This window comes from Panulirus ornatus, chromosome 57, assembly GCF_036320965.1.
Source record: "Panulirus ornatus isolate Po-2019 chromosome 57, ASM3632096v1, whole genome shotgun sequence".
NCBI lineage: Eukaryota > Metazoa > Arthropoda > Malacostraca > Decapoda > Palinuridae > Panulirus > Panulirus ornatus.
The window spans coordinates 29767126-29785987 of record NC_092280.1 but is presented as its reverse complement, the minus strand read 5'-3'; the positions used below and the strand labels follow the sequence as shown (position 1 = coordinate 29785987).

General features: G+C 46.1%; 1 protein-coding gene across 3 annotated transcripts in view; it reads left to right on the top strand.

Moving 5' to 3' along the window:
* Nucleotides 1-488: 488 nt before the first annotated feature.
* LOC139766388 (myelin regulatory factor) overlaps nt 489-18862 on the top strand; it is a 66323-nt gene continuing 47949 nt past the window's right edge. The window contains exon 1 of one of the 3 annotated variants that reach the window (XM_071694958.1): nt 489-519. In XM_071694958.1, coding sequence (XP_071551059.1) covers nt 504-519 — 16 coding nt within the window. In that variant the 5' untranslated portion in view covers nt 489-503. Of the gene's footprint in view, nt 520-7005; nt 8243-18862 lie in introns of those variants that run through there. The other 2 variants (XM_071694957.1, XM_071694959.1) reach the window with 2 other exon arrangements.

The window sequence follows — 18862 nt, the reverse complement described above, 5'->3', positions numbered from 1 at the left end:
TAGTGGATCTTACCTACGCCCAAACGCTGACGTCTGTGTCAACTGTCGGGCCGTCGTACGTATACGGTAAAGTTATCGTACTGAGCACATCAGAGTATCGTACGCTGGAGGATCAACTGTCAACATTAGATGAATTATCAAATATAAGTTAAGACAAACAGGGTAAGTTGTCAGTAAAATGGTAAGTTGTACTGAGGTTGTTAGAGTTATATGTGAAAGATATGCGACTGACTTACTGTTTTGTGTACAATTTCTTATAAGAATAACACGATCAGTTGTCAATATTTACAGTGAAATATGTGGACATTGTGTTATGTACACAATTATGATGTTATTATAGAAAATACTCGTTTCCTGCTAACATACAACTGAGTTTATATGAAATTATTATTACTTTATTATTATTATTATTATTATTATTATTATTATTATTATTATTATTATTATTTACAAATATTGTCTCGATCCCTGCAGGTGAGTGGGAAGACTTCGACCCAGCGAGGATGAGTCACACGATACGTGAGTGATGATGATGATGATGATGATTATGATTATGATGATGATGATGATGTTTCAGGATGTTAAGCTTGGTGCTGTGTTGGCCTGAGCCGCCGTGTTAGGTTAGGTTCAGGTTAGGTGAGGCTGAGGGTAGGTTTTGATGCTACTGGGAAACTGAGGATATCTTGGTCCATTCTGGTACGTAATGTGTTGCATTGTGGTGATCTTACTACCTTACTCGTGGACAAGGTCAAAACTGCTTCTTTCTCCAGGAATAAACCTGTTTTATTGCTTTACAAAAATTGGTTCTTCTGTCGTTTGACTCAAGTGATTTATTCATTTTGTTTGAAAATCAAACTAATTTCTTTCAGTTCAGACAAAACTGGCTCCTGTAAACACTGCACGGAAAATGTTGGTGGGGTGGTTACTTGGTCCATCGATTGGCAGGGTCATTCAGGGCATGGTGAGTTTGTGAGGCACTTGTGAGTGTGTTGCTCATGAGGGGAAACAAGCACACACACACACACACACACACACACACACACACACGAACAACCATCACCTCCAGAAGAGAATATATGAAGGTTGTGGACAGTGACCTCCCCGGACAGTGACCAGGCCGGACAGTGACCCTCTCCCGTTGCTGTGAATCACTGCGATGTGTTCAAACAGCCATCCCTCCTACCATAGTGTTAGTGACGAGTGGATCTAGCGATGCCCTCCGTCGTGTTAGATTTAGAATTAGAGACGTCAGAAGAGAAGGGAATGTGTGGTCGTGGTGGTGGTTGGTACCAGGAGGAGGAGCGTGCTGGAGGCCTCGGGCTACAGGTGAGACACTGACCACGTAAGGCACTGGTACTGGCTACACCCCCTCAGGGCCAGGCTGGCCTGCCTCCCGGATCCTCCTCCTGCGTGGGGCCAGGTCCTCCTGGTCCAGGATGGAAAGAGCTAGGTCCTGGTGAGCCAGGATAGACAGTGTCAGGTCCTGGTGAACCAGGATAGACAGAACCAGGTCCTGCTCTCTCTCTCTCTCTCTCTCTCTCTCTCTCTCTCTCTCTCTCTCTCTCTCTCTCTCTCTCTCTCTCTCTCTCTCTGCCACCATTATCATCATCCGTAATGACATGACTGGTATTCATCCGACAGAGATGACCTGGGGGGGGGAAGTGTAGGACAGAGTCATCATGAGTACCTGTTCATGGGTGACCTGACTTAGTCTGTCACAGTCATCATGAGTCTCCATTCATGGGTGACTTAGGTCGGGTCCTGGACACAGTCGCCAGTCCCCATTCCTGGGTGGTCAGGTGGCGTCCAGTCCCCATTCCTGGGTGGTCAGGTGGCGTCCAGCCCCCATTCCTGGGTGGTCAGGTGGCCCACGTCCAGCCCCCATTCCTGGGTGGTCAGGTGGCGTCCAGCCCCCATTCCTGGGTGGTCAGGTGGCGTCCAGCCCCCATTCCTGGGTGGTCAGGTGGCGTCCAGCCCCCATTCCTGGGTGGTCAGGTGGCGTCCAGCCCCCATTCCTGGGTGGTCAGGTGGCGTCCAGCCCCCATTCCTGGGTGGTCAGGTGGCGTCCAGCCCCCATTCCTGGGTGGTCAGGTGGCCCACGTCCAGCCCCCATTCCTGGGTGGTCAGGTGGCGTCCAGTCCCCATTCCTGGGTGGTCAGGTGGCGTCCAGCCCCCATTCCTGGGTGGTCAGGTGGCCCACGTCCAGCCCCCATTCATGGGTGGTCAGGTGGCGTCCAGCCCCCATTCCTGGGTGGTCAGGTGGCGTCCAGCCCCCATTCATGGGTGACTCGCGAGCGCTCCATTCATAAACTCGAGTACGTGAGCAGCGCGTTACTCTCGCCCTTGTGGCCCGAGAGCACAAGTTTCATTATCCCGTGGCCGCTGTGTTTGTTGTGGTGATGCCGTCACATCACGTCATCATCAGCTGATTGGTGGTTGGCAGGTTCTTCACCGCGGCTGCACAGTGTTGACCAGTAAGGGTCAGTGTCCTATTACAGAAGAGGGATTTTGTCGCCCTTCCGGTCTTGACCTAGATTATTTTTTTAGCAGTTGACCCTTACATTTGAAGGGTTGTTAGTTAAGAGAGAAGATAATTAGTCCAAGAGACTATAATTAGTGTCAACTGCTGAGTGTGTGTAATTAGCCTGTGTTTCCGGTAGTACGTGGAGCCTTAACTAATGAAGCGACACGTGGACACGTGTGGAGGATACGTGGGCAGGGGGAGGGCACGTGGGCAGGGGAGGGCACGTGGTTAGGGGGAGGACACGCGGGCAGGGGGAGGGCACGTGGGTAGGGGAGGACACGTGGGTAGGGGGAGGACACGTGGGCAGGGGGAGGACACGTGGGTGGGAGTGGTTGCGGGAGGACTTGAGGATACATAACAACAACAACAACAACGACGACGACGATGACGTCAAGAGCAACACCTAAGGGATGACGTCATGAGCAACACCTGAGGAATGACGTCAACACCGTAACAATAACAACAACAAGATCAGTGCTCCAGCAGCAACGTGAGAACAACAGTTAACAATAGAACATTATGGAGAACACTCCTGCAGTGTTGCCAGTAACAATAGAACAATCATAGCGGAAAACACAACATAGCAGTAACATCCAAACGCCATCACAACATCTTAATAACAAAATAAGAAACACATACATTTTGATGTAACATTACACATTGGCTGCTGCTTCCCCAGGCTTGTATGTAGAGGCTGGTCACACGAGGCTTGGCCGTTACCATATCGACTTTGGTGGAGGAACAGCGAGGGTGCGGGAGTTCCGCTCCGTCTGCTGTCCTGCCCCTCGTCCCCTCCACCATCCAGACCCGTGTGTGTCATCACCTGACGACCCCACGTCAGTCCATGGTCCTACACGCCACACTTGCCAGCCACACTGATGGCCGTTCCCGGGAGGGCATAGACCTCCCCTCGCTGTGTAGGGAACCATCGTAACGAGGCAGCTGGTTCAGGAAGAGTGCATCAACAGCTGCACCAGCCGTAAGGAACTCGACAGCCACAGGAGCAGCGGCCGTGAGAGGCGGTGAAACAAACATTACCAGGTCAGCGGCCGCTGGCCTCCCTCCCTCCCTCCCCCTCCACCCACACCCAGGGGAGGGGAGGGGGGGGGCAGGCACTGGTCAACAGAATGGAGGGGGGGAGTGTTGGTAGATGGAGTGGGTATGTTGATGGAGGTATACTGAAGGTGAATTACCGGTAGTGTAGATGGAGGGTAGTATAAGGCAGGTTGCATCTTGCTGACACTGGTGTAGGAAGACAAGACCACAATGGCTCGAGTTCAGGGAAGAAATGGTTTTTATTTCTTATTTTCAATGACTCATTTCCTTCTTGATTATACTTTCTCATTTCTTCGCTTCGTAAACCTTTCATATTTCCTATATAAAAGTTTCTCATGTCTGCGCTGTGTAAACCTTTCTTATTTCCTCTGTAAAACTCTGTTTCTGTGCTGTGTAACCCTTTCTTATTTCTTGAAAAATCATGATTGTATTTCTTCCAGTAACCTTTCTTATTTCCTTAGTAAACTTTCTCAGTTTTATACTTCTTAAATTTTCTATTTCCTTTACAAAAACTCTTATTTTCGTATGCCTTTCGTCTCATTTATTCCAGGTATTGACGGGCATCTGTCTGTCTGTCTGTCCGCCTGTCTGTCCGTCCGTCCGTCTGTCTGTCTGTCCATGTAGGTTAGATCGCCACGCACAATTTTTTCCCCAGAGTTTCCGTATCATGATGACCAAGAATGCGGGAGGAGCTGGGTTTCTTCCTCGTAATTCCAAGCTTAACTGGTGATTTTTTTCTGGCCCGCTGTGTATTCTCTGGCCTTCATTCTATATATTTCGTGTTATTTCACTCGGTGTTTACTCTTGATTTAGAAAATGTTGGTAATTTTTTTCTTGTATTCCATGGTACGTGCTATCTACGTTGATGTAAGTATTTTGTTTTTAATATGATGTTATGTTGAATGTCTCTTGAATGTGATTTACATTTCTGATTTCAATGTTTTCCTATTTTACAAGAGAAATGATAAGATTTCGTCATCAACAGGTAAATGTATTATTGTAAAAACTTGTCTGTGCGTATGTATGTACATATTATGAAAATTAATGGTCATTCTCAATATGTAAGCATACCATACATATCACGTGTTCTTTGGCAAAGTAGTAGTAGTAGTAGTGGTAGTAGTAGTAGTAGTGGTAGTAGTAGTAGTAGTAGTAGTAGTAGTAGTAGTAGTAGTAGTAGTAGATGTTAGCACAGTAGTTAGTATGTCATTCTGCCTCAGTAGACGTCTTGGGCGTGCCAGTTCGACCTATGGGCTTGTCAGCCTAGCCTTTGACCTGATCCGTCTGGATAAGGTCCAAAGTCAGCCCACGATGCCCAAGGGCTGTAAGAGCGCCCTCTAGGGAGAAGGAAGCAGCTCGTCCCTCAGCTGCACAACAGCCAACACACTTTAGATATGGATGCCGCCAGATCTAACTTTAATGTGGGCACCAGTTCCGTCATCACTGCCTCTCGTATGAATGACAGAAATAAGTTTACCTAAGAAAATACATTTATATAATTATTACCTTAAGTCTACGTCGTCTGGCCTGGCAGGATGAGGAGGACTTTGTAGTTACCTAAGTAATGATCAGTCCACAAGTATTACTCCGTATTTTATATTATCGTTATGATTTATACAGCATCATGTGCGTATAATCAGTCTGACATGTTTAAAGTTTTCCTTGGGTTGTGAGGGTAAGCGTTACACGTCTGGAGTTGGTGTCCATCGCCGTTGTGTTGTACAGTGTTGTACTAGTACTCCGTTGTTATCTGAAAGGCGATTATCTTCGTCGGCTGTAGAAGCGCGGAGGTGCCTCCATGAAGGAGGCTACATTATGATCATGGAGAAATTCCTTTGTACCGGAGTTTCCCTATTATTCCACTGTAGAACAGGTCGCCTGATGAGCTACATGACCCGTGAAGTGATGTGTGTGTGGGTGGAGTGAGAGAACTGGTCATGGCTGCACGTATTACACATGTTGGAGGTGTGGCTCCTCCCTGCGTCCCTTGTCCCTCCTCCCTGCGTCCCTTGTCCCTCCTCCCTGCGTCCCTTGTCCCTGCTCTCTGCATCCCTTGTCCCTCCTCCCTGCGTCCCTTGTCCCTCCTCCCTGCGTCCCTTGTCCCTGCTCTCTGCATCCCTTGTCCCTCCTCCCTGCGTCCCTTGTCCCTCCTCCCTGCGTCCCTTGGCCCTGCGTCTGCCGCAGTTTCCTTGGTGCTTGACCGTCACATCCGGCCAGGCTAGGCCGCAGATCGGCCAGTGTCGTCGTCTTTCCGCGGCTCCTGGCCCCCTTTCCTGCGGCTCGTCCAGTTTCCCTGCCGGCGCCAGCCTTGCGTGGCCGCAGCCGTAGCCGCATCATCACCTGCCAACCCATAGCCGCAGGCGTCGCCACCGTTACCCGGCCCACATGGCGGGCGGGAAGCACGACGGGACGACGCGCTCCCTGGCGTCGTGTCCGGGGGAGGAGGGAGGGGTCGATACTTCCCTGATATCGTCAGGAAGTTGTTGATAAGACAACCTGGCGACTCCTGATATGATCATACCTTCATACGGGTAGGATGATATCATGCATCTGGTGGTATGATAAGGACGATATGGTTATCTTGTTGGGACGATATTCTTGATATGGTAATGAACGTGTTCGGTAAAGATTCAGAATGGAAAATAATGATGAAGACTCTCAGTATATACATGTCCATCCGTAGAGCTGTTAGAGGCAATATACAGGAGCTCAGATTGGAAAATATACACTTATCCAACATGTTTGTGTGTGTGTGTGTGTGTGTGATGGTCATTTGTATCCTTCACTCAGGTATATATATGTTTGACGACAGCTTCCAGACGGTGGCCAGAGATGAACATGGACACTTCTGGTGGTCAGCGATCAGTACACAACCCGCCTACGTACGTACTGCCCCTCTCCTGCAGGTGTTGGTGGTGGCCAGCATGAGGGAGCCTGGCTTAGCCTCGGGATTATTTTAGGAGGAGGTGGTCAATATTGGTGTCTTTACTGCCTTGCGACACTCGTAGTGATCTGCGTTGGTATACTTCCCCGGGTGGAGGAGCATGACTGATGAGTTCCTTCTCTCTCGTCTTTCGGCCGTGTGAGGCGGGGTATTTTTAGTCCGGTCGCCTGACACGATCTACCAGAGGAGGAGGAGGAGGACCCTCCTTACCATCAAAGACCTGGAGGAATCGATGAAGTTAATCTTGAAACAGATTCATTACGATAGATTAACAGGTGGGAACCCCACTTGGAAGCCCTGCCCCGATTGGCGGAGAGCCCGGCGTACTGACCTACAGGAACCAATGAGCGCAGGGCTAACAGGTGGCCTCCCGGGGGCGGGGGCGGGATGGGCGGGGCCAGTGAACATGTGCAACCGTTGACTGTGTTCCCAAGTGACCACGTTATTCTTACTTTACCGGGTGTTCGAACCGGAGCCACGGTAGTGTGCGTGTGTGTGTGCGCGCGCTGAGCTGTGCTGGTCCCCCCAAGTAGTTGTTGTTGTTACGATGATTGGATGAGGAAGGGAAGTGTGACGGCGCCATGCAAACAGTCGACTGATCAGTGAAACGTGATTGTGACTCCATTTATCACACTTTTCGTGACTCATGTGAAGTTATTCATCTCCGGACTTGTTTTCGTGAAAGCAGAGGCGAGTTATGGAAGTACTGGAGAACTGAGAACCAAGCAATAACTGACCAATGATTGACGTAACTTTGGAGTAGTTATCGTAAGGAAATGACCAGTTGTGCTGCAGGTAAACAACTGTCACTCCAGCCTCACTAACCAGTCTGGGTCACAGGTGCATGACCCCAGTTCCTTGTGACATCCCCCCCAGCTGACCCAGGAGACTTGGACACTCCCCTCAGGTGGTGTCAGACGCCCCAGGAGGAGGAGGAGGAGGAGAGAGTGAACGAGGAAGAGAAAGATAGACGGGGAAGAGGAACAGCGCGGGTGCCAGTGTTTGGCCACACGGGAGGTCATCGGATACTCTCGTGACACCTGACCCGACCCAGCCAGGGCACGCGACCCACCCCCCCGCACACCTACCCCCCACAGGGACGTTTGTTGGCTCTGCCACCACCACCGGCCAACAGTCCCGGGAGGGTCAACGACTAACCGTCCAACAGCATTGACCCAACGGTGCCAACAGATCTTGGAGGGGCTTGTACCTACCCTCCATGTTCCAAGGTGACGCCGGTTGTAGCATAACAACACTGCGAGGTTGTTGTTAGATGGATGTGATTGATCTACAAGTCGAGGCAGTGCCGACCACTGGCAGTGAGAATCACTGTATGTGGCGTACACAGCAGACTGCCCTAGTGCCGACCCACTGGATCTGACTCTGCCACAGAGACTGGTTGGCTAGACTGGCCGAAGGAAAATAATGAGTGCAGCTTGTAGGTCGCCGCTTGTGCACTGAGAAAAGAATTGAGTTTTGAGGACGGACACGAGTGAGTTGAGGCTACACAGAGTGTGCAAGTGGACACACAGGGTGTGGAGGAGGACACACAGGGTGTGGAGGAGGACACGCAGGGTGTGAGGAAGGAGACAACAGCGGCAGCATCAGGCACTGTGACGGAGGCGTCCTCACGTCTGCAGGGATGGAACACGCGTATGAGCTACGACAGTTCTGTGGCGGGGAACTGAGGACGGCTGAGAGGTACTATCCTTCCCATGGTAAGTGGACACGAGGAGGATAGTACTGTCCTCACTACTAGCCTTACCACCTGACCACTGTCCGTACTCTGTCCTCACTCTCTTTACTTCTGGTTCTTACCAATCCTATCCCACCTCCACTGCTGACAACACCTGTATCCTCGTCCCTATCCTCACCATCAACACCTGTATCTTCGTCCCTATCCTCACCATCAACACCTGTATCCTATTCCCTACCTCACCATCAACACCGTTCCTATGTTCACTCCTGAGGCAATCACTGCACCTGGCTGACCCCCAGCCCACTCAGCAGGTATTGTATACCCTTACAGTACGAGGACATACCCGGGTCTACCATTGTGTGTCCCTCTGGTATGCTGTGGTTTGATATAGTATTGTACTGCTTGGTTTTTCTGACATACGGACCGACGTGGCTGGCGGAGAAGTGTATCCCCTAACCAAGGTGATCTTGGTTGGCATGAGAAAATGTTTGAGAAAAGGAATGAAGAAATAAAGAGTTCCTCAGGTCTCTGGTCCTCTCTTACAGTAGAAAGATTAAAGGACGAAGGGGAGACGAAAGAAGGAACTGCCACAGCTTTGTTGTGAGAGGGAGAAATAAAGAGAGAGGCATGACGGTCAATCTTCGTATGGCTGGTCTTCATACACAAACTATAGGAAGCAGTTGTAACACACAATGGACTAGCGGAGCAGTGTATTATAGTATACTGTAGTGTAATGGAGCGTTCATTTTGCATTCTCAGTGTGGCTGTTGTAGTGTGGATGATGATTGTTATTTTTTCAAGTTCTTTATTCTGTACATTACTTAATGTAAACATGTAATTATTCATATGAACCTTCATGTGTCTGATTATTACGACATGTAATTATTCATATGAACCTTCATGTATCTGATGATTACAACATGTAATTATTCATATGAACCTTCTTGAGTCTGATGATTACAAGTGATTAACCAGTTGTTGACATGTGTTAGTGTTGGCATCTCCAGTCACTGTTGACGACTTCCGTGGTAGAATCTGTCAAACATGAGTAGGGCTTTTTTTTCGCAAGTTGAAATAGAATTAGATTTTGTTTTCTGTACTGTAAGTTTACTCGTATGATCCAGTTTATTTGGCTCCAGTTACGAGGCTGCACTCCACTCGAGAGCAGGGTAAGGTGTCCAGCAGGTGAGGTTAACACCTTTAGCATGACATCATCTGTCATATAAGCTGGACAGTCTCGGGTCATGTATGTACTTATATTGTGACAGTTTAGATGGACTTCAAATTATCCTCAAAACAAATACTTTCTGGTGTTAGTTCCCCTTTAAAATCACTACCGTGAGAACTAGACCACAAACTGCCGCTGACCTCAGATGGTTCGTAAAGGCTTGTTTAAGTCTTTTATCTCTGTGTGTTCGCGCCTTACGTCAAAAGCGGGCGTGATTGGGCGTGAGGTCACGGGCCGTTGCGCCATCTATCGGTGCGTCGCCAAAGCGATCGTGTACTGCTCTTACGTCACACAGTCACAGATGCCAAGATACAAAAGGGAAAGCTTTTATCTGAGCTTCAAGCCTGAGTAAGCTTTAGCAGCTGCCGTTAAAAGAGTGATCGGTGTGTGTGTGTGTGTGTGTGACCTTGCTTGTAGAAGTTTCTGTTCGGTTGAAATTAGATCAAGCGTCGCGCGACACAAGTAGGTTAAAGTGGATATTTTGGTGCTGTCACCCACCCATGTACTCGACGCTGCAGGAAAAAAAATGTGAAAGGTTTGAGAAGCGTATATGTAGTAGCGTTTTGTTACCCTTTGATGGGTGTGTTATAACGAAGTTTTACGCTCCCGCTGGTCGTTTTCTAGAACGTGTGACCAAGTCTTCGACTCGCTCAAGATCAGATTTCGTGCGGTCATTTCTCGGGTCATTTGTTGAGGCTTATATTGCCATCGCTCACAACACCAGAACCAGAGACACGGAACCTGATCATTTACTGGAGGGGCCAAGAAAATGTTACACACACACACACACACACACAGACACACACACACACACACATATATATATATATATATATATATATATATATATATATATATATATATATATATATATATATATATATATATATATATATATATATGAGTTTTAGAAATTAAGGTCAACATGGATTTTATTTCAATATTATAATAAAGTTTCTTTTAATTCCACAATTTCTTTTCCAAGTTACGTTGACATTGGAGGAGAACCTTCAGGAGAAATCATATCTCCAAGTTGGGTTAATAAAATATTGATAGAACATTGTTGAGACTTCGGATATTAATCACTCTCAGATACACATATTAACAAATAAAATAACTCAAATGATTGTATGATGCTTGTTGTGAAATACTCATGTTGTAAGTACACTTGTCTTTTGAATGTTTCAGATCTCTGGGAAGTCACTCTTGGTTATAATCAAATCATATGTGTGAAGGAAGCATCGGTTTCATTCATGAGGAATGCAACGCCAAACCTAATTATTTTCCATCAATATTATCTGTGATCGCTTTAACGTATGATCAACTGATATGTCATATTAAGACAAAAGAAATTTTTTACTACATTTCAGTCTTTCTCTTACCATTCACCTTCGCAAACTGTAAGGTGAACAGGTGTCTGTTCTACCACAGTGATGACGGAAATGATACCTGTTCCTTGAGTTGACCTGACGTGACCAAAGTGGGAGGGGGACGCTGAGGAGACGGGCAGGTGTGAGTGAAAGACGCTTTGCGGTATCGGGGCCTGGACATTCAGGAGGGTGAGAGGCGTGCATTGGCTAGAATGAATTGGGTCGATGTGATGCGCATGTGCGACTTGCTTGAAGGGGGTTGAAGTAGGGCATAGAAGGTGGTAATAATATGTGGGGCTTGGCAATCGATTGCAGGGTTGACCTTCGACCCAGCCCGTCAAGGACAGGTCAGAGAGCAGAATGTCACACCCGAAATGATCCTGTCGTTGTGCTCAAGGCTGATAACATTGACCTCAAGGGTCGTACCGTTGTGCTTGTGTCGTATCCTAGTGTGGCGTTCTAGAATGTGTGTGTGTGTCTGTGTGTGTGTAAAGCATCAACTGGACATCAGTCGTCCTGGCCAGTCAGTGGTGACCCACATACACCACCACCACCCACTGTTTTCTTTCAGTGAACCAACTGGGTTACCCCCCTTACAACAGCCGCTCACTTGGTCCGTACATTTTGTTCTCTCTTAGAGACTTGTCAATGTCACTGGTGGTGGCTGTAATGATGCAACATTTGGATGTAAACATTTTAAGAGAAACACTTTACATTGCCGCTGACGTCACTGGATATGTAGGCATAATGTGCAGGGGAAACTCTGTCAGTTGTCTGTAATAAAGTAGTTGCCGACATGTTTGGATATCATTAGAACAATTTTGAAGATATTTTATAATTTTGTTTCACGTTTAAGTGAGTGTAAAGTGTTCACATTAACGTTGCGTCAGGTAGAGGGAGGGACTGAGAGGGTAGCTCTGCTGTAGATGACCTGGTTCCAGGGGCGTGCGTCCTGCTGCTCCTGCTGGGGGCAGCCTCCAAGCTGCAGGGGCCACACTAACGTCGGTTCTGGGGTATATTTGATAATAATGATGGTAGGTTTTCTGTCATAAACAGTTTTACAGAAAACGTAATAGCAGATCACCGCAAAAAATGCCATAGAAATAGCATGAATAATTTATATTGAAATTGATTATTTTGATCACTGTTCATAGTATTTGTAATCATTGTACTGAGTCTAGTGATTGAGTAAGCCACATCGATCGTTAGCAGTTAAGGAGGAAGAGATGGGATAGAAAGTCTGCATGACGCCAACAATTTTACCTAATGGGAAAAAAATAGGGAAAAAAAATTTGGTCAAATGTTGAGTGAAGAAAACCTGGTGATTGTGACATGGCATTCCTGCCCCGTGACGTGACGCCGGCCGCTGGCGGCGGGAAAGCTGCGGCCAAGACTGAGAATTGTCGCTAAACGTTGCCAACTGAACCGCTCATCACGTGAGGGATAACTGAGTGTGTGTGTACCTGTTGGTGTTGGGGCTCACTGGCTGACATGGCCATACGTCATTAAGGCAGAATGTTTACCTAATACGTCAGACGTAAGAAAATGAAACATTATCAGGTCACTGATGGTTTAACCCTCGCCTTTGGTAACACTTCCCCCGGCGAACGTACAGGAAAAGTTGTTGAGCGTTTGAACGAAGTTTCACTTCCTTCGGTTAATTCGTAGACGAGGGACGTCTCTTTATCAAGGGATTATCAAAGGTAAAGAGAGAAAATGGTAACTTTCCACTCGAATGACACAGTTTCGAAGCCTAGCGCTGCTGGTCTTGGTGGCGGCCTTCCCAAACCTGAGCTGAACAGTGTTACCATTGATCCAGGAGTGTGTGTGTGTGTGTGTGTGTCGCCTCATTGCTGGTCATGTGTGAGGGGCGGTTCCTCCTCCTCCTCCTCCTTCCTAAATCGTGTTGCTATTTTGGCAGACTCGTTCGTACATGAGGAGGTTCAGGACGAGGATCAGTTTAGGCCGTTTTGTTTCCCCAGTTTGATATCAAAATGACAATCACTTTGATGAATATATTAAGATATAAATATTGACTTTGATGAATAGTAAGAAAACACAAGTATTGAATCTGTAGTCAATGAAATCTAGGTACGAAAATATGTCTTCATTGCATGGATAGAGCGACTCCAGGAGGAGGGAGAAGTGGATGTGTGCTGGTGTGATCGAACACAGTTTACAAGAGGCGAGGCTCACGCTTTTGTGAGGGTAGACAATACAGTGTCATCATGAGGGGGGGGGGGGGGGAGAGTTGGCTCCATCTATAATTAGGAAACGGGATCAAACCATCGTGTTGATGGTACCAATCCTCTAGCTGTCAGATCATGTTACTATTAATATTTTCATAAGTCCTAGATTATTAATATATATATATATATATATATATATATATATATATATATATATATATATATATATATATATATATATATATATACACGGAGGCTCCAGTCACGGACACAGTTCACCCACATTAAGGCCGAGTCTGAGGTGAAATATAGAGAGGATTATGAGATGGAAAAATAAGAAACAAGGGAAAGTATTTACGAATTTAGGAGGAAGTAATTACGTACCACGTAATGATTTAGAAAAAACATCAGTTGTGATCTAAATGTATGAACATGTCTCTTAGATTTACCTCAAAATTATGTGAGTAAAGAAATAACTCAGTTATGATCATCATGCTGTACAGGTCGATGGTTTGGTGCAGGAAGTGTGAGTACAAGCGTACGACACTGGACTACCTCTGTCAACCCACGTAGAACTTAGTTTGGTGTAAGATTAAGCAAGACAGTACCCGTATGACGGTCTTATAATGGAAATATTGTGAACGGTCGTGTACCCCCAGAGCACGACGGTACGACACGCAACGACGACATAACGACCCTTATGGTGGCAGAACCTCGTGTTCAGGGGTCGTACCGTCGTGCTTATGGGTCGTACCGTCGTGCTCATGGGTCGTACCGTCGTGTTCATGGGTCGTACCGTCGTGTTCAAGGTCGTACCGTCGTGTTCATAGGTCGTACCGTCGTGTTCATGGGTCGTACCGTCGTGTTCATAGGTCGTACCGTCGTGTTCATAGGTCGTACCGTCGTGTTCATTGGTCGTACCGTCGTGGTCTCGTGTTAACATGAGCGGCACAGGGTACTCATGAGTTGACTGGTCTAGTAAGCCATCCATGGTGACCCACATGGAGGAGGACGTTGGTGAGGATCCTGGATATATAAAGGTAATGATAAGACAACCTCAGGTGAAGTGGATACGAGAGTCACTCTCAAGGAAATGACACGAGAAATATAACAGTAATTTACACCGTAATACCAGAGGATGTTATTTTAAGTCAAGGAACCAATGGAGGATGTAATTTTCACATGTAGATGTGGAAGTGTCAAGACATTTACGTAATTTGACATGAAAATATGAATGTGTGGAGCTGGTCAGTGCTTCTGTGTTATATTTATTGACATAGTTTAACCGAAGCACATTTCCAGTATTGTGTTGTAGTGAACTTGTGGTATATGTGGTGAGGACTTCGTCTTCCATATGCAACATCGAATTTCTTGCTGTGTGAGAAGCCGCATGATGTTATATATTAAGACTGGTATGGACAACTATGTCATGCTTTTCAAATGCACACGTATTAAGCGAGTTATTTTTTCCTCCCTTAAAAGGTTAAGTTGACACTGTTGACCACTAGTGTTTATGCTGTATAGCTAGTGGCTGACTAGTGATGAATTAGCTAGCGTCGTTCTTAAGTTGATTACTAGTATATTTATAATCTACATCGGTCATATTCTCATGATTAATAGCAATGGATTGTTGATATGTCTTGTGGTGACTGCGGACGTGCAGTGAGATCGTGGTCCCACCGGCCGCTCGAGCCTGCTGATCGCTCCATCATTTACATCAGGGTAATGGCTGACCACATCAAGTGAAAGAGACGGAAGATGAATTCCGGATATATATATAATTAGCTTTATAACCGGAGATAGACAGATAACACCGGAAATATGTATACATTTAGCTTTATAGCCAGAGATAAACATCAGTCAAAGGACTTGATGAGAGAGTTTGATACGATGATAGTTACAATGTTGGTGTGATTATGGAAGTAATTCATACATTTCCTGTGGTCGCCTCTGTGATTTTTTTTAGTGAATTATCCGTATATTTCACACACACACACACACACACACACACACACACACACACACACACACAACATGATAATAAGAGAGTGTTTAAGAGACAGTTCACACAAGCATACAGCTCCCTCCCCATACAATGCAGACTTGTAACGTCGGAACGTGACAGATATAAACCTCAACACACTATATGTACGTAAATGGTAGCGTGTAATGTAACTAGTGTAGTGTAACTAGTATGATAGTGTTGGCTTAACTAGTGTGTGTGTGTGTGTGTGTGGAAGGCACGGCCGACCATAACATATTGTCTAGGTGTGCACCCATCACTGGCCACACTGGGCCACGCTTGAGGTAGCTGGACGACATAAATAGTGTGTAATCAATGATATGGTCGCCATGGGTGTCAGGTTGGGCCACATGAAACACCGTCGTACATCTGTGTGAAAGATGTTCTGCATGGTTATGTGAGAAAAGTTGTGAGTTGGTTATGATGTCCTGTTGTGACAACTGTTTATGCATGAGAGATTGTCATCACCTCTGCGTTTGTGTCTGTCTGTCTGTGAACACATTTTTGTCAGGACGATAATTCAAGAACAATGCATTATAGAAACTTTATGTATTTTCACCACAGGAACCTTATGTTTAGGATACGATCTTGTTAGCTTTGGGGGAACCTAAAGATTTGCATATTCATCAGGTACAATTTTATTATTCAAGTGTGATCATCAATTGTCTGATTGTCAAAATCTATATTGTCTGTATTAACCCAGTACAGATATCATGGCTTATTTTTTCAGTTTACGAACTTGTTTATATATCTGTGATGTGGTTAGGTTATTGGTCAACACAAGAGCTTCTCTTGCCTTAATGGTTCGTGATGGTCGTCAGTGATGACGTGTTCATCGCAAGACTTGATTTCGTAAAGCCCGTTGATCTCGATCATGCGATACCTTATGTATTAACCTTATGTATTAAAGCTTAGCCTGCCATCTGACCCGTGCACGTGTGGTCAAAGCTTAGCCTACCATCTGACCCGTGCACTTCTGGTCAAAGCTTAGCCTACCATCTGACCCGTGCACGTCTGGTCAAAGCTTAACCTGCCATCTGACCCGTGCACGTCTGGTCAAAGCTTAGCCTGCCATCTGACCCGTGCACGTCTGGTCAAAGCTTTGCCGGGTCCGTCATACCAGGGGTGGGGGTTACCGTTGTACTGGAGACTCCTACGTCAGGAGACTGAAATGTAATTTTCACGTTCTGGTTGTAAGTAAAATATGAAAAGAAAAATATACTGAAAAATGCATTTTTTTTCAGATTGACTCGTGTGATGATGCACTTTGATTATAATCAAGTTGTTTAGTTATACTTACATTATGTAAGTTGTGTTATGTTGTTGTTAAACCAGGAGCAGTATATGTTTGACTGTCTGTGTGTCTGTGTGTGTGGCAGGAGGCAGGTTACAACATTACTTGTGGTCAAATATTGTAAGCATTTAGATAGGATTAATATAATTGTCTCAATCTCCCAGTGTACTTGAAGGACGTATTCTATTTGTGGCTGTTTTTTTTTCAGATATACGTAACAACTGGGTAACCTGACGACGTATACTGTAGGAACGTGTGTTTGTGTGTTACTGATGAAGATATACGTGTTTACACTTGGGTATTTATCACTGTTTTTTCCCCTGGTTCTGAGACGTAAATAACAGAAGGATGTCGACAAAAAGTGATGGTGTTGTCACCAGTCGCCTTGGCCGGACGTTTTCGCTGCTATTGTTCTGGACTTCAGCCTCGATTTCCAGGCTGGTCTGAGGAATTGGTTTGTGCCACAATGTGAGCCGCCATTGTCATGAGCAGGGTAAACAAAAGAAGCTCTCATTTGGTGGCCGGTTGTAAGACTACGCGACAGAAGTGTGAACCAGAGGGAACGATTTAACTTCGTGACCGACTGGTCCCCGTAATCGCCTTTTAATTGGTCAACTTTGGTAGGTTGGACGATGATCCATCTGACGTACGTGTCAACGAAACACGAATTAACACCCAAACACTCCCACTGTAACACAAACACTCCCACTGTAACACAAACACTCCCACTGTAACACAAACACTCCCACTGTAACACAAACACTCCCACTGTAACACAAACACTCCCACTGTAACACAGATGCTCCCACTGTAACCCAAATACAGTCATTTGCCACCCAAACCAACCCACTGTCTTCCAGACACCCCTCATATCAGCCATGCATACATACAACATAGATTCCTAGCAGCTTAGAATGTCACTAGAAGTTTGTAACGTATGTTAATGTAACTTCGTTAATGAAGTTAATTCATTTTCACTGCTGGATGGTTTTGCTCAAACCCGAACCTAGGAAGTAACCAGCAGTGTTTTCACTTGTCCCTTTAGCATTGTTTTGCGCCAATATCGTAAAAAAAAATCGATCAAGCTTATTTTTATCTGTAAACCAAATCTGTTATTAACACAGCAACCGCCTGGAGTGGTATTGTCGGGGGTAACACAGTCACATCATCCGCCAGCGTTACTTGAATCTGAAATCATTTCATCAGTTGTGGCCACGTCAGCTGCTCACCTGAACGTTAGATGTTGTGTCGTGGATGGAAGTGTTCAGGCGACGACTATGTGTGCAGTGAGGAGGTGTATGTGTGGTCGTAAGTGTTCAGAATATTGGCTTGGCGGATATAATGCCACGTCGGCGGCTTTAACGACCCTGGCAGCTGAGAGGCCTAATGACAAAAATAACCAACGAACCGAAATTTGAAGATATTACTTCATGGTATTTCTGTGCATGTTAACGATCGTTCCAGGGACCCATAGTTTGTAATTAGCCCCAGGACAAGAACCTGTTGGTGGGAGTGACGAAGTGGCTTAATACAGTAGACAGCAGCTCTTAAAACCACACTATAAGAACAGTTGGAACAGGAGTGGACTCTGTACTTAGTGGTCACTGCCAAAAAAATGTTTGCCTTCAAGTACAGTGACAAAGATATGCTCAGACATGAAGAATTTGTGACATATGATACACTGAGGTTGGGTTATCCATCACCTGTGGCTACACCAAGTGAGGAAACATGTGCATGTGGTGGGAGGATCATCCATCAGTTAGGAAAAAAACTATACCTGAAATAAGAGAACTGAGCTCCACTGACACGTTATCAGCCACATACAGGTTTTAAATACCCAACTGGAACTAACAGGGTCAGTATAGGGTCATCGCTAAGGTAACAGATGCTGAGGTAAAGGTCTCTCTCTCTCTCTCTCTCTCTCTCTCTCTCTCTCTCTCTCTCTCTCTCTCTCTCTCTCTCTCTCTCTCTCTCTCTCTCTCTCTCTCTCTCTCGTTCCAGCATTAGCCCCACATACATATAGTGTCAGGTATGGCTAAGGGTTACCAGATCTCTGACACTCGCCAGACCTCCCTCCCCCCCACCGTTGCCCCACTGGGAATATAGTTTCAGCCACTCTGGTTACCCACCACCACCAGTGTTGTGGTTACTGTAGAGGGTCGTGCCTGGCTGTGGGGATCTACCGTCGTGTTCCGGGGGTCGTGTGGTGTTGCTCAAGGCATCCGTTGTACACCCTTCTTGTTCGGGGCTGGTCTATCGTTCTAATGATTTACGTTATTATAGAATCTGCAAGTTGTAAAACTATCACTTACACTTTTACATAAGTACGTTTTTTCCTCCGTGATAATACACATCCAATAAAAATACGTGATTTAAACGTATCCGGAAGTTGAAATTGAATCGAATTGTCCATTTGAACATTATTTCTGGTCACTGTGACCCCTGGTCATTTGGGTGTACTAGACGAAGCCCCTACACTGACGACGCTGACATCTGTTAGACAACACACCCGAGGCAGGTCAAGTGTACTGGTCA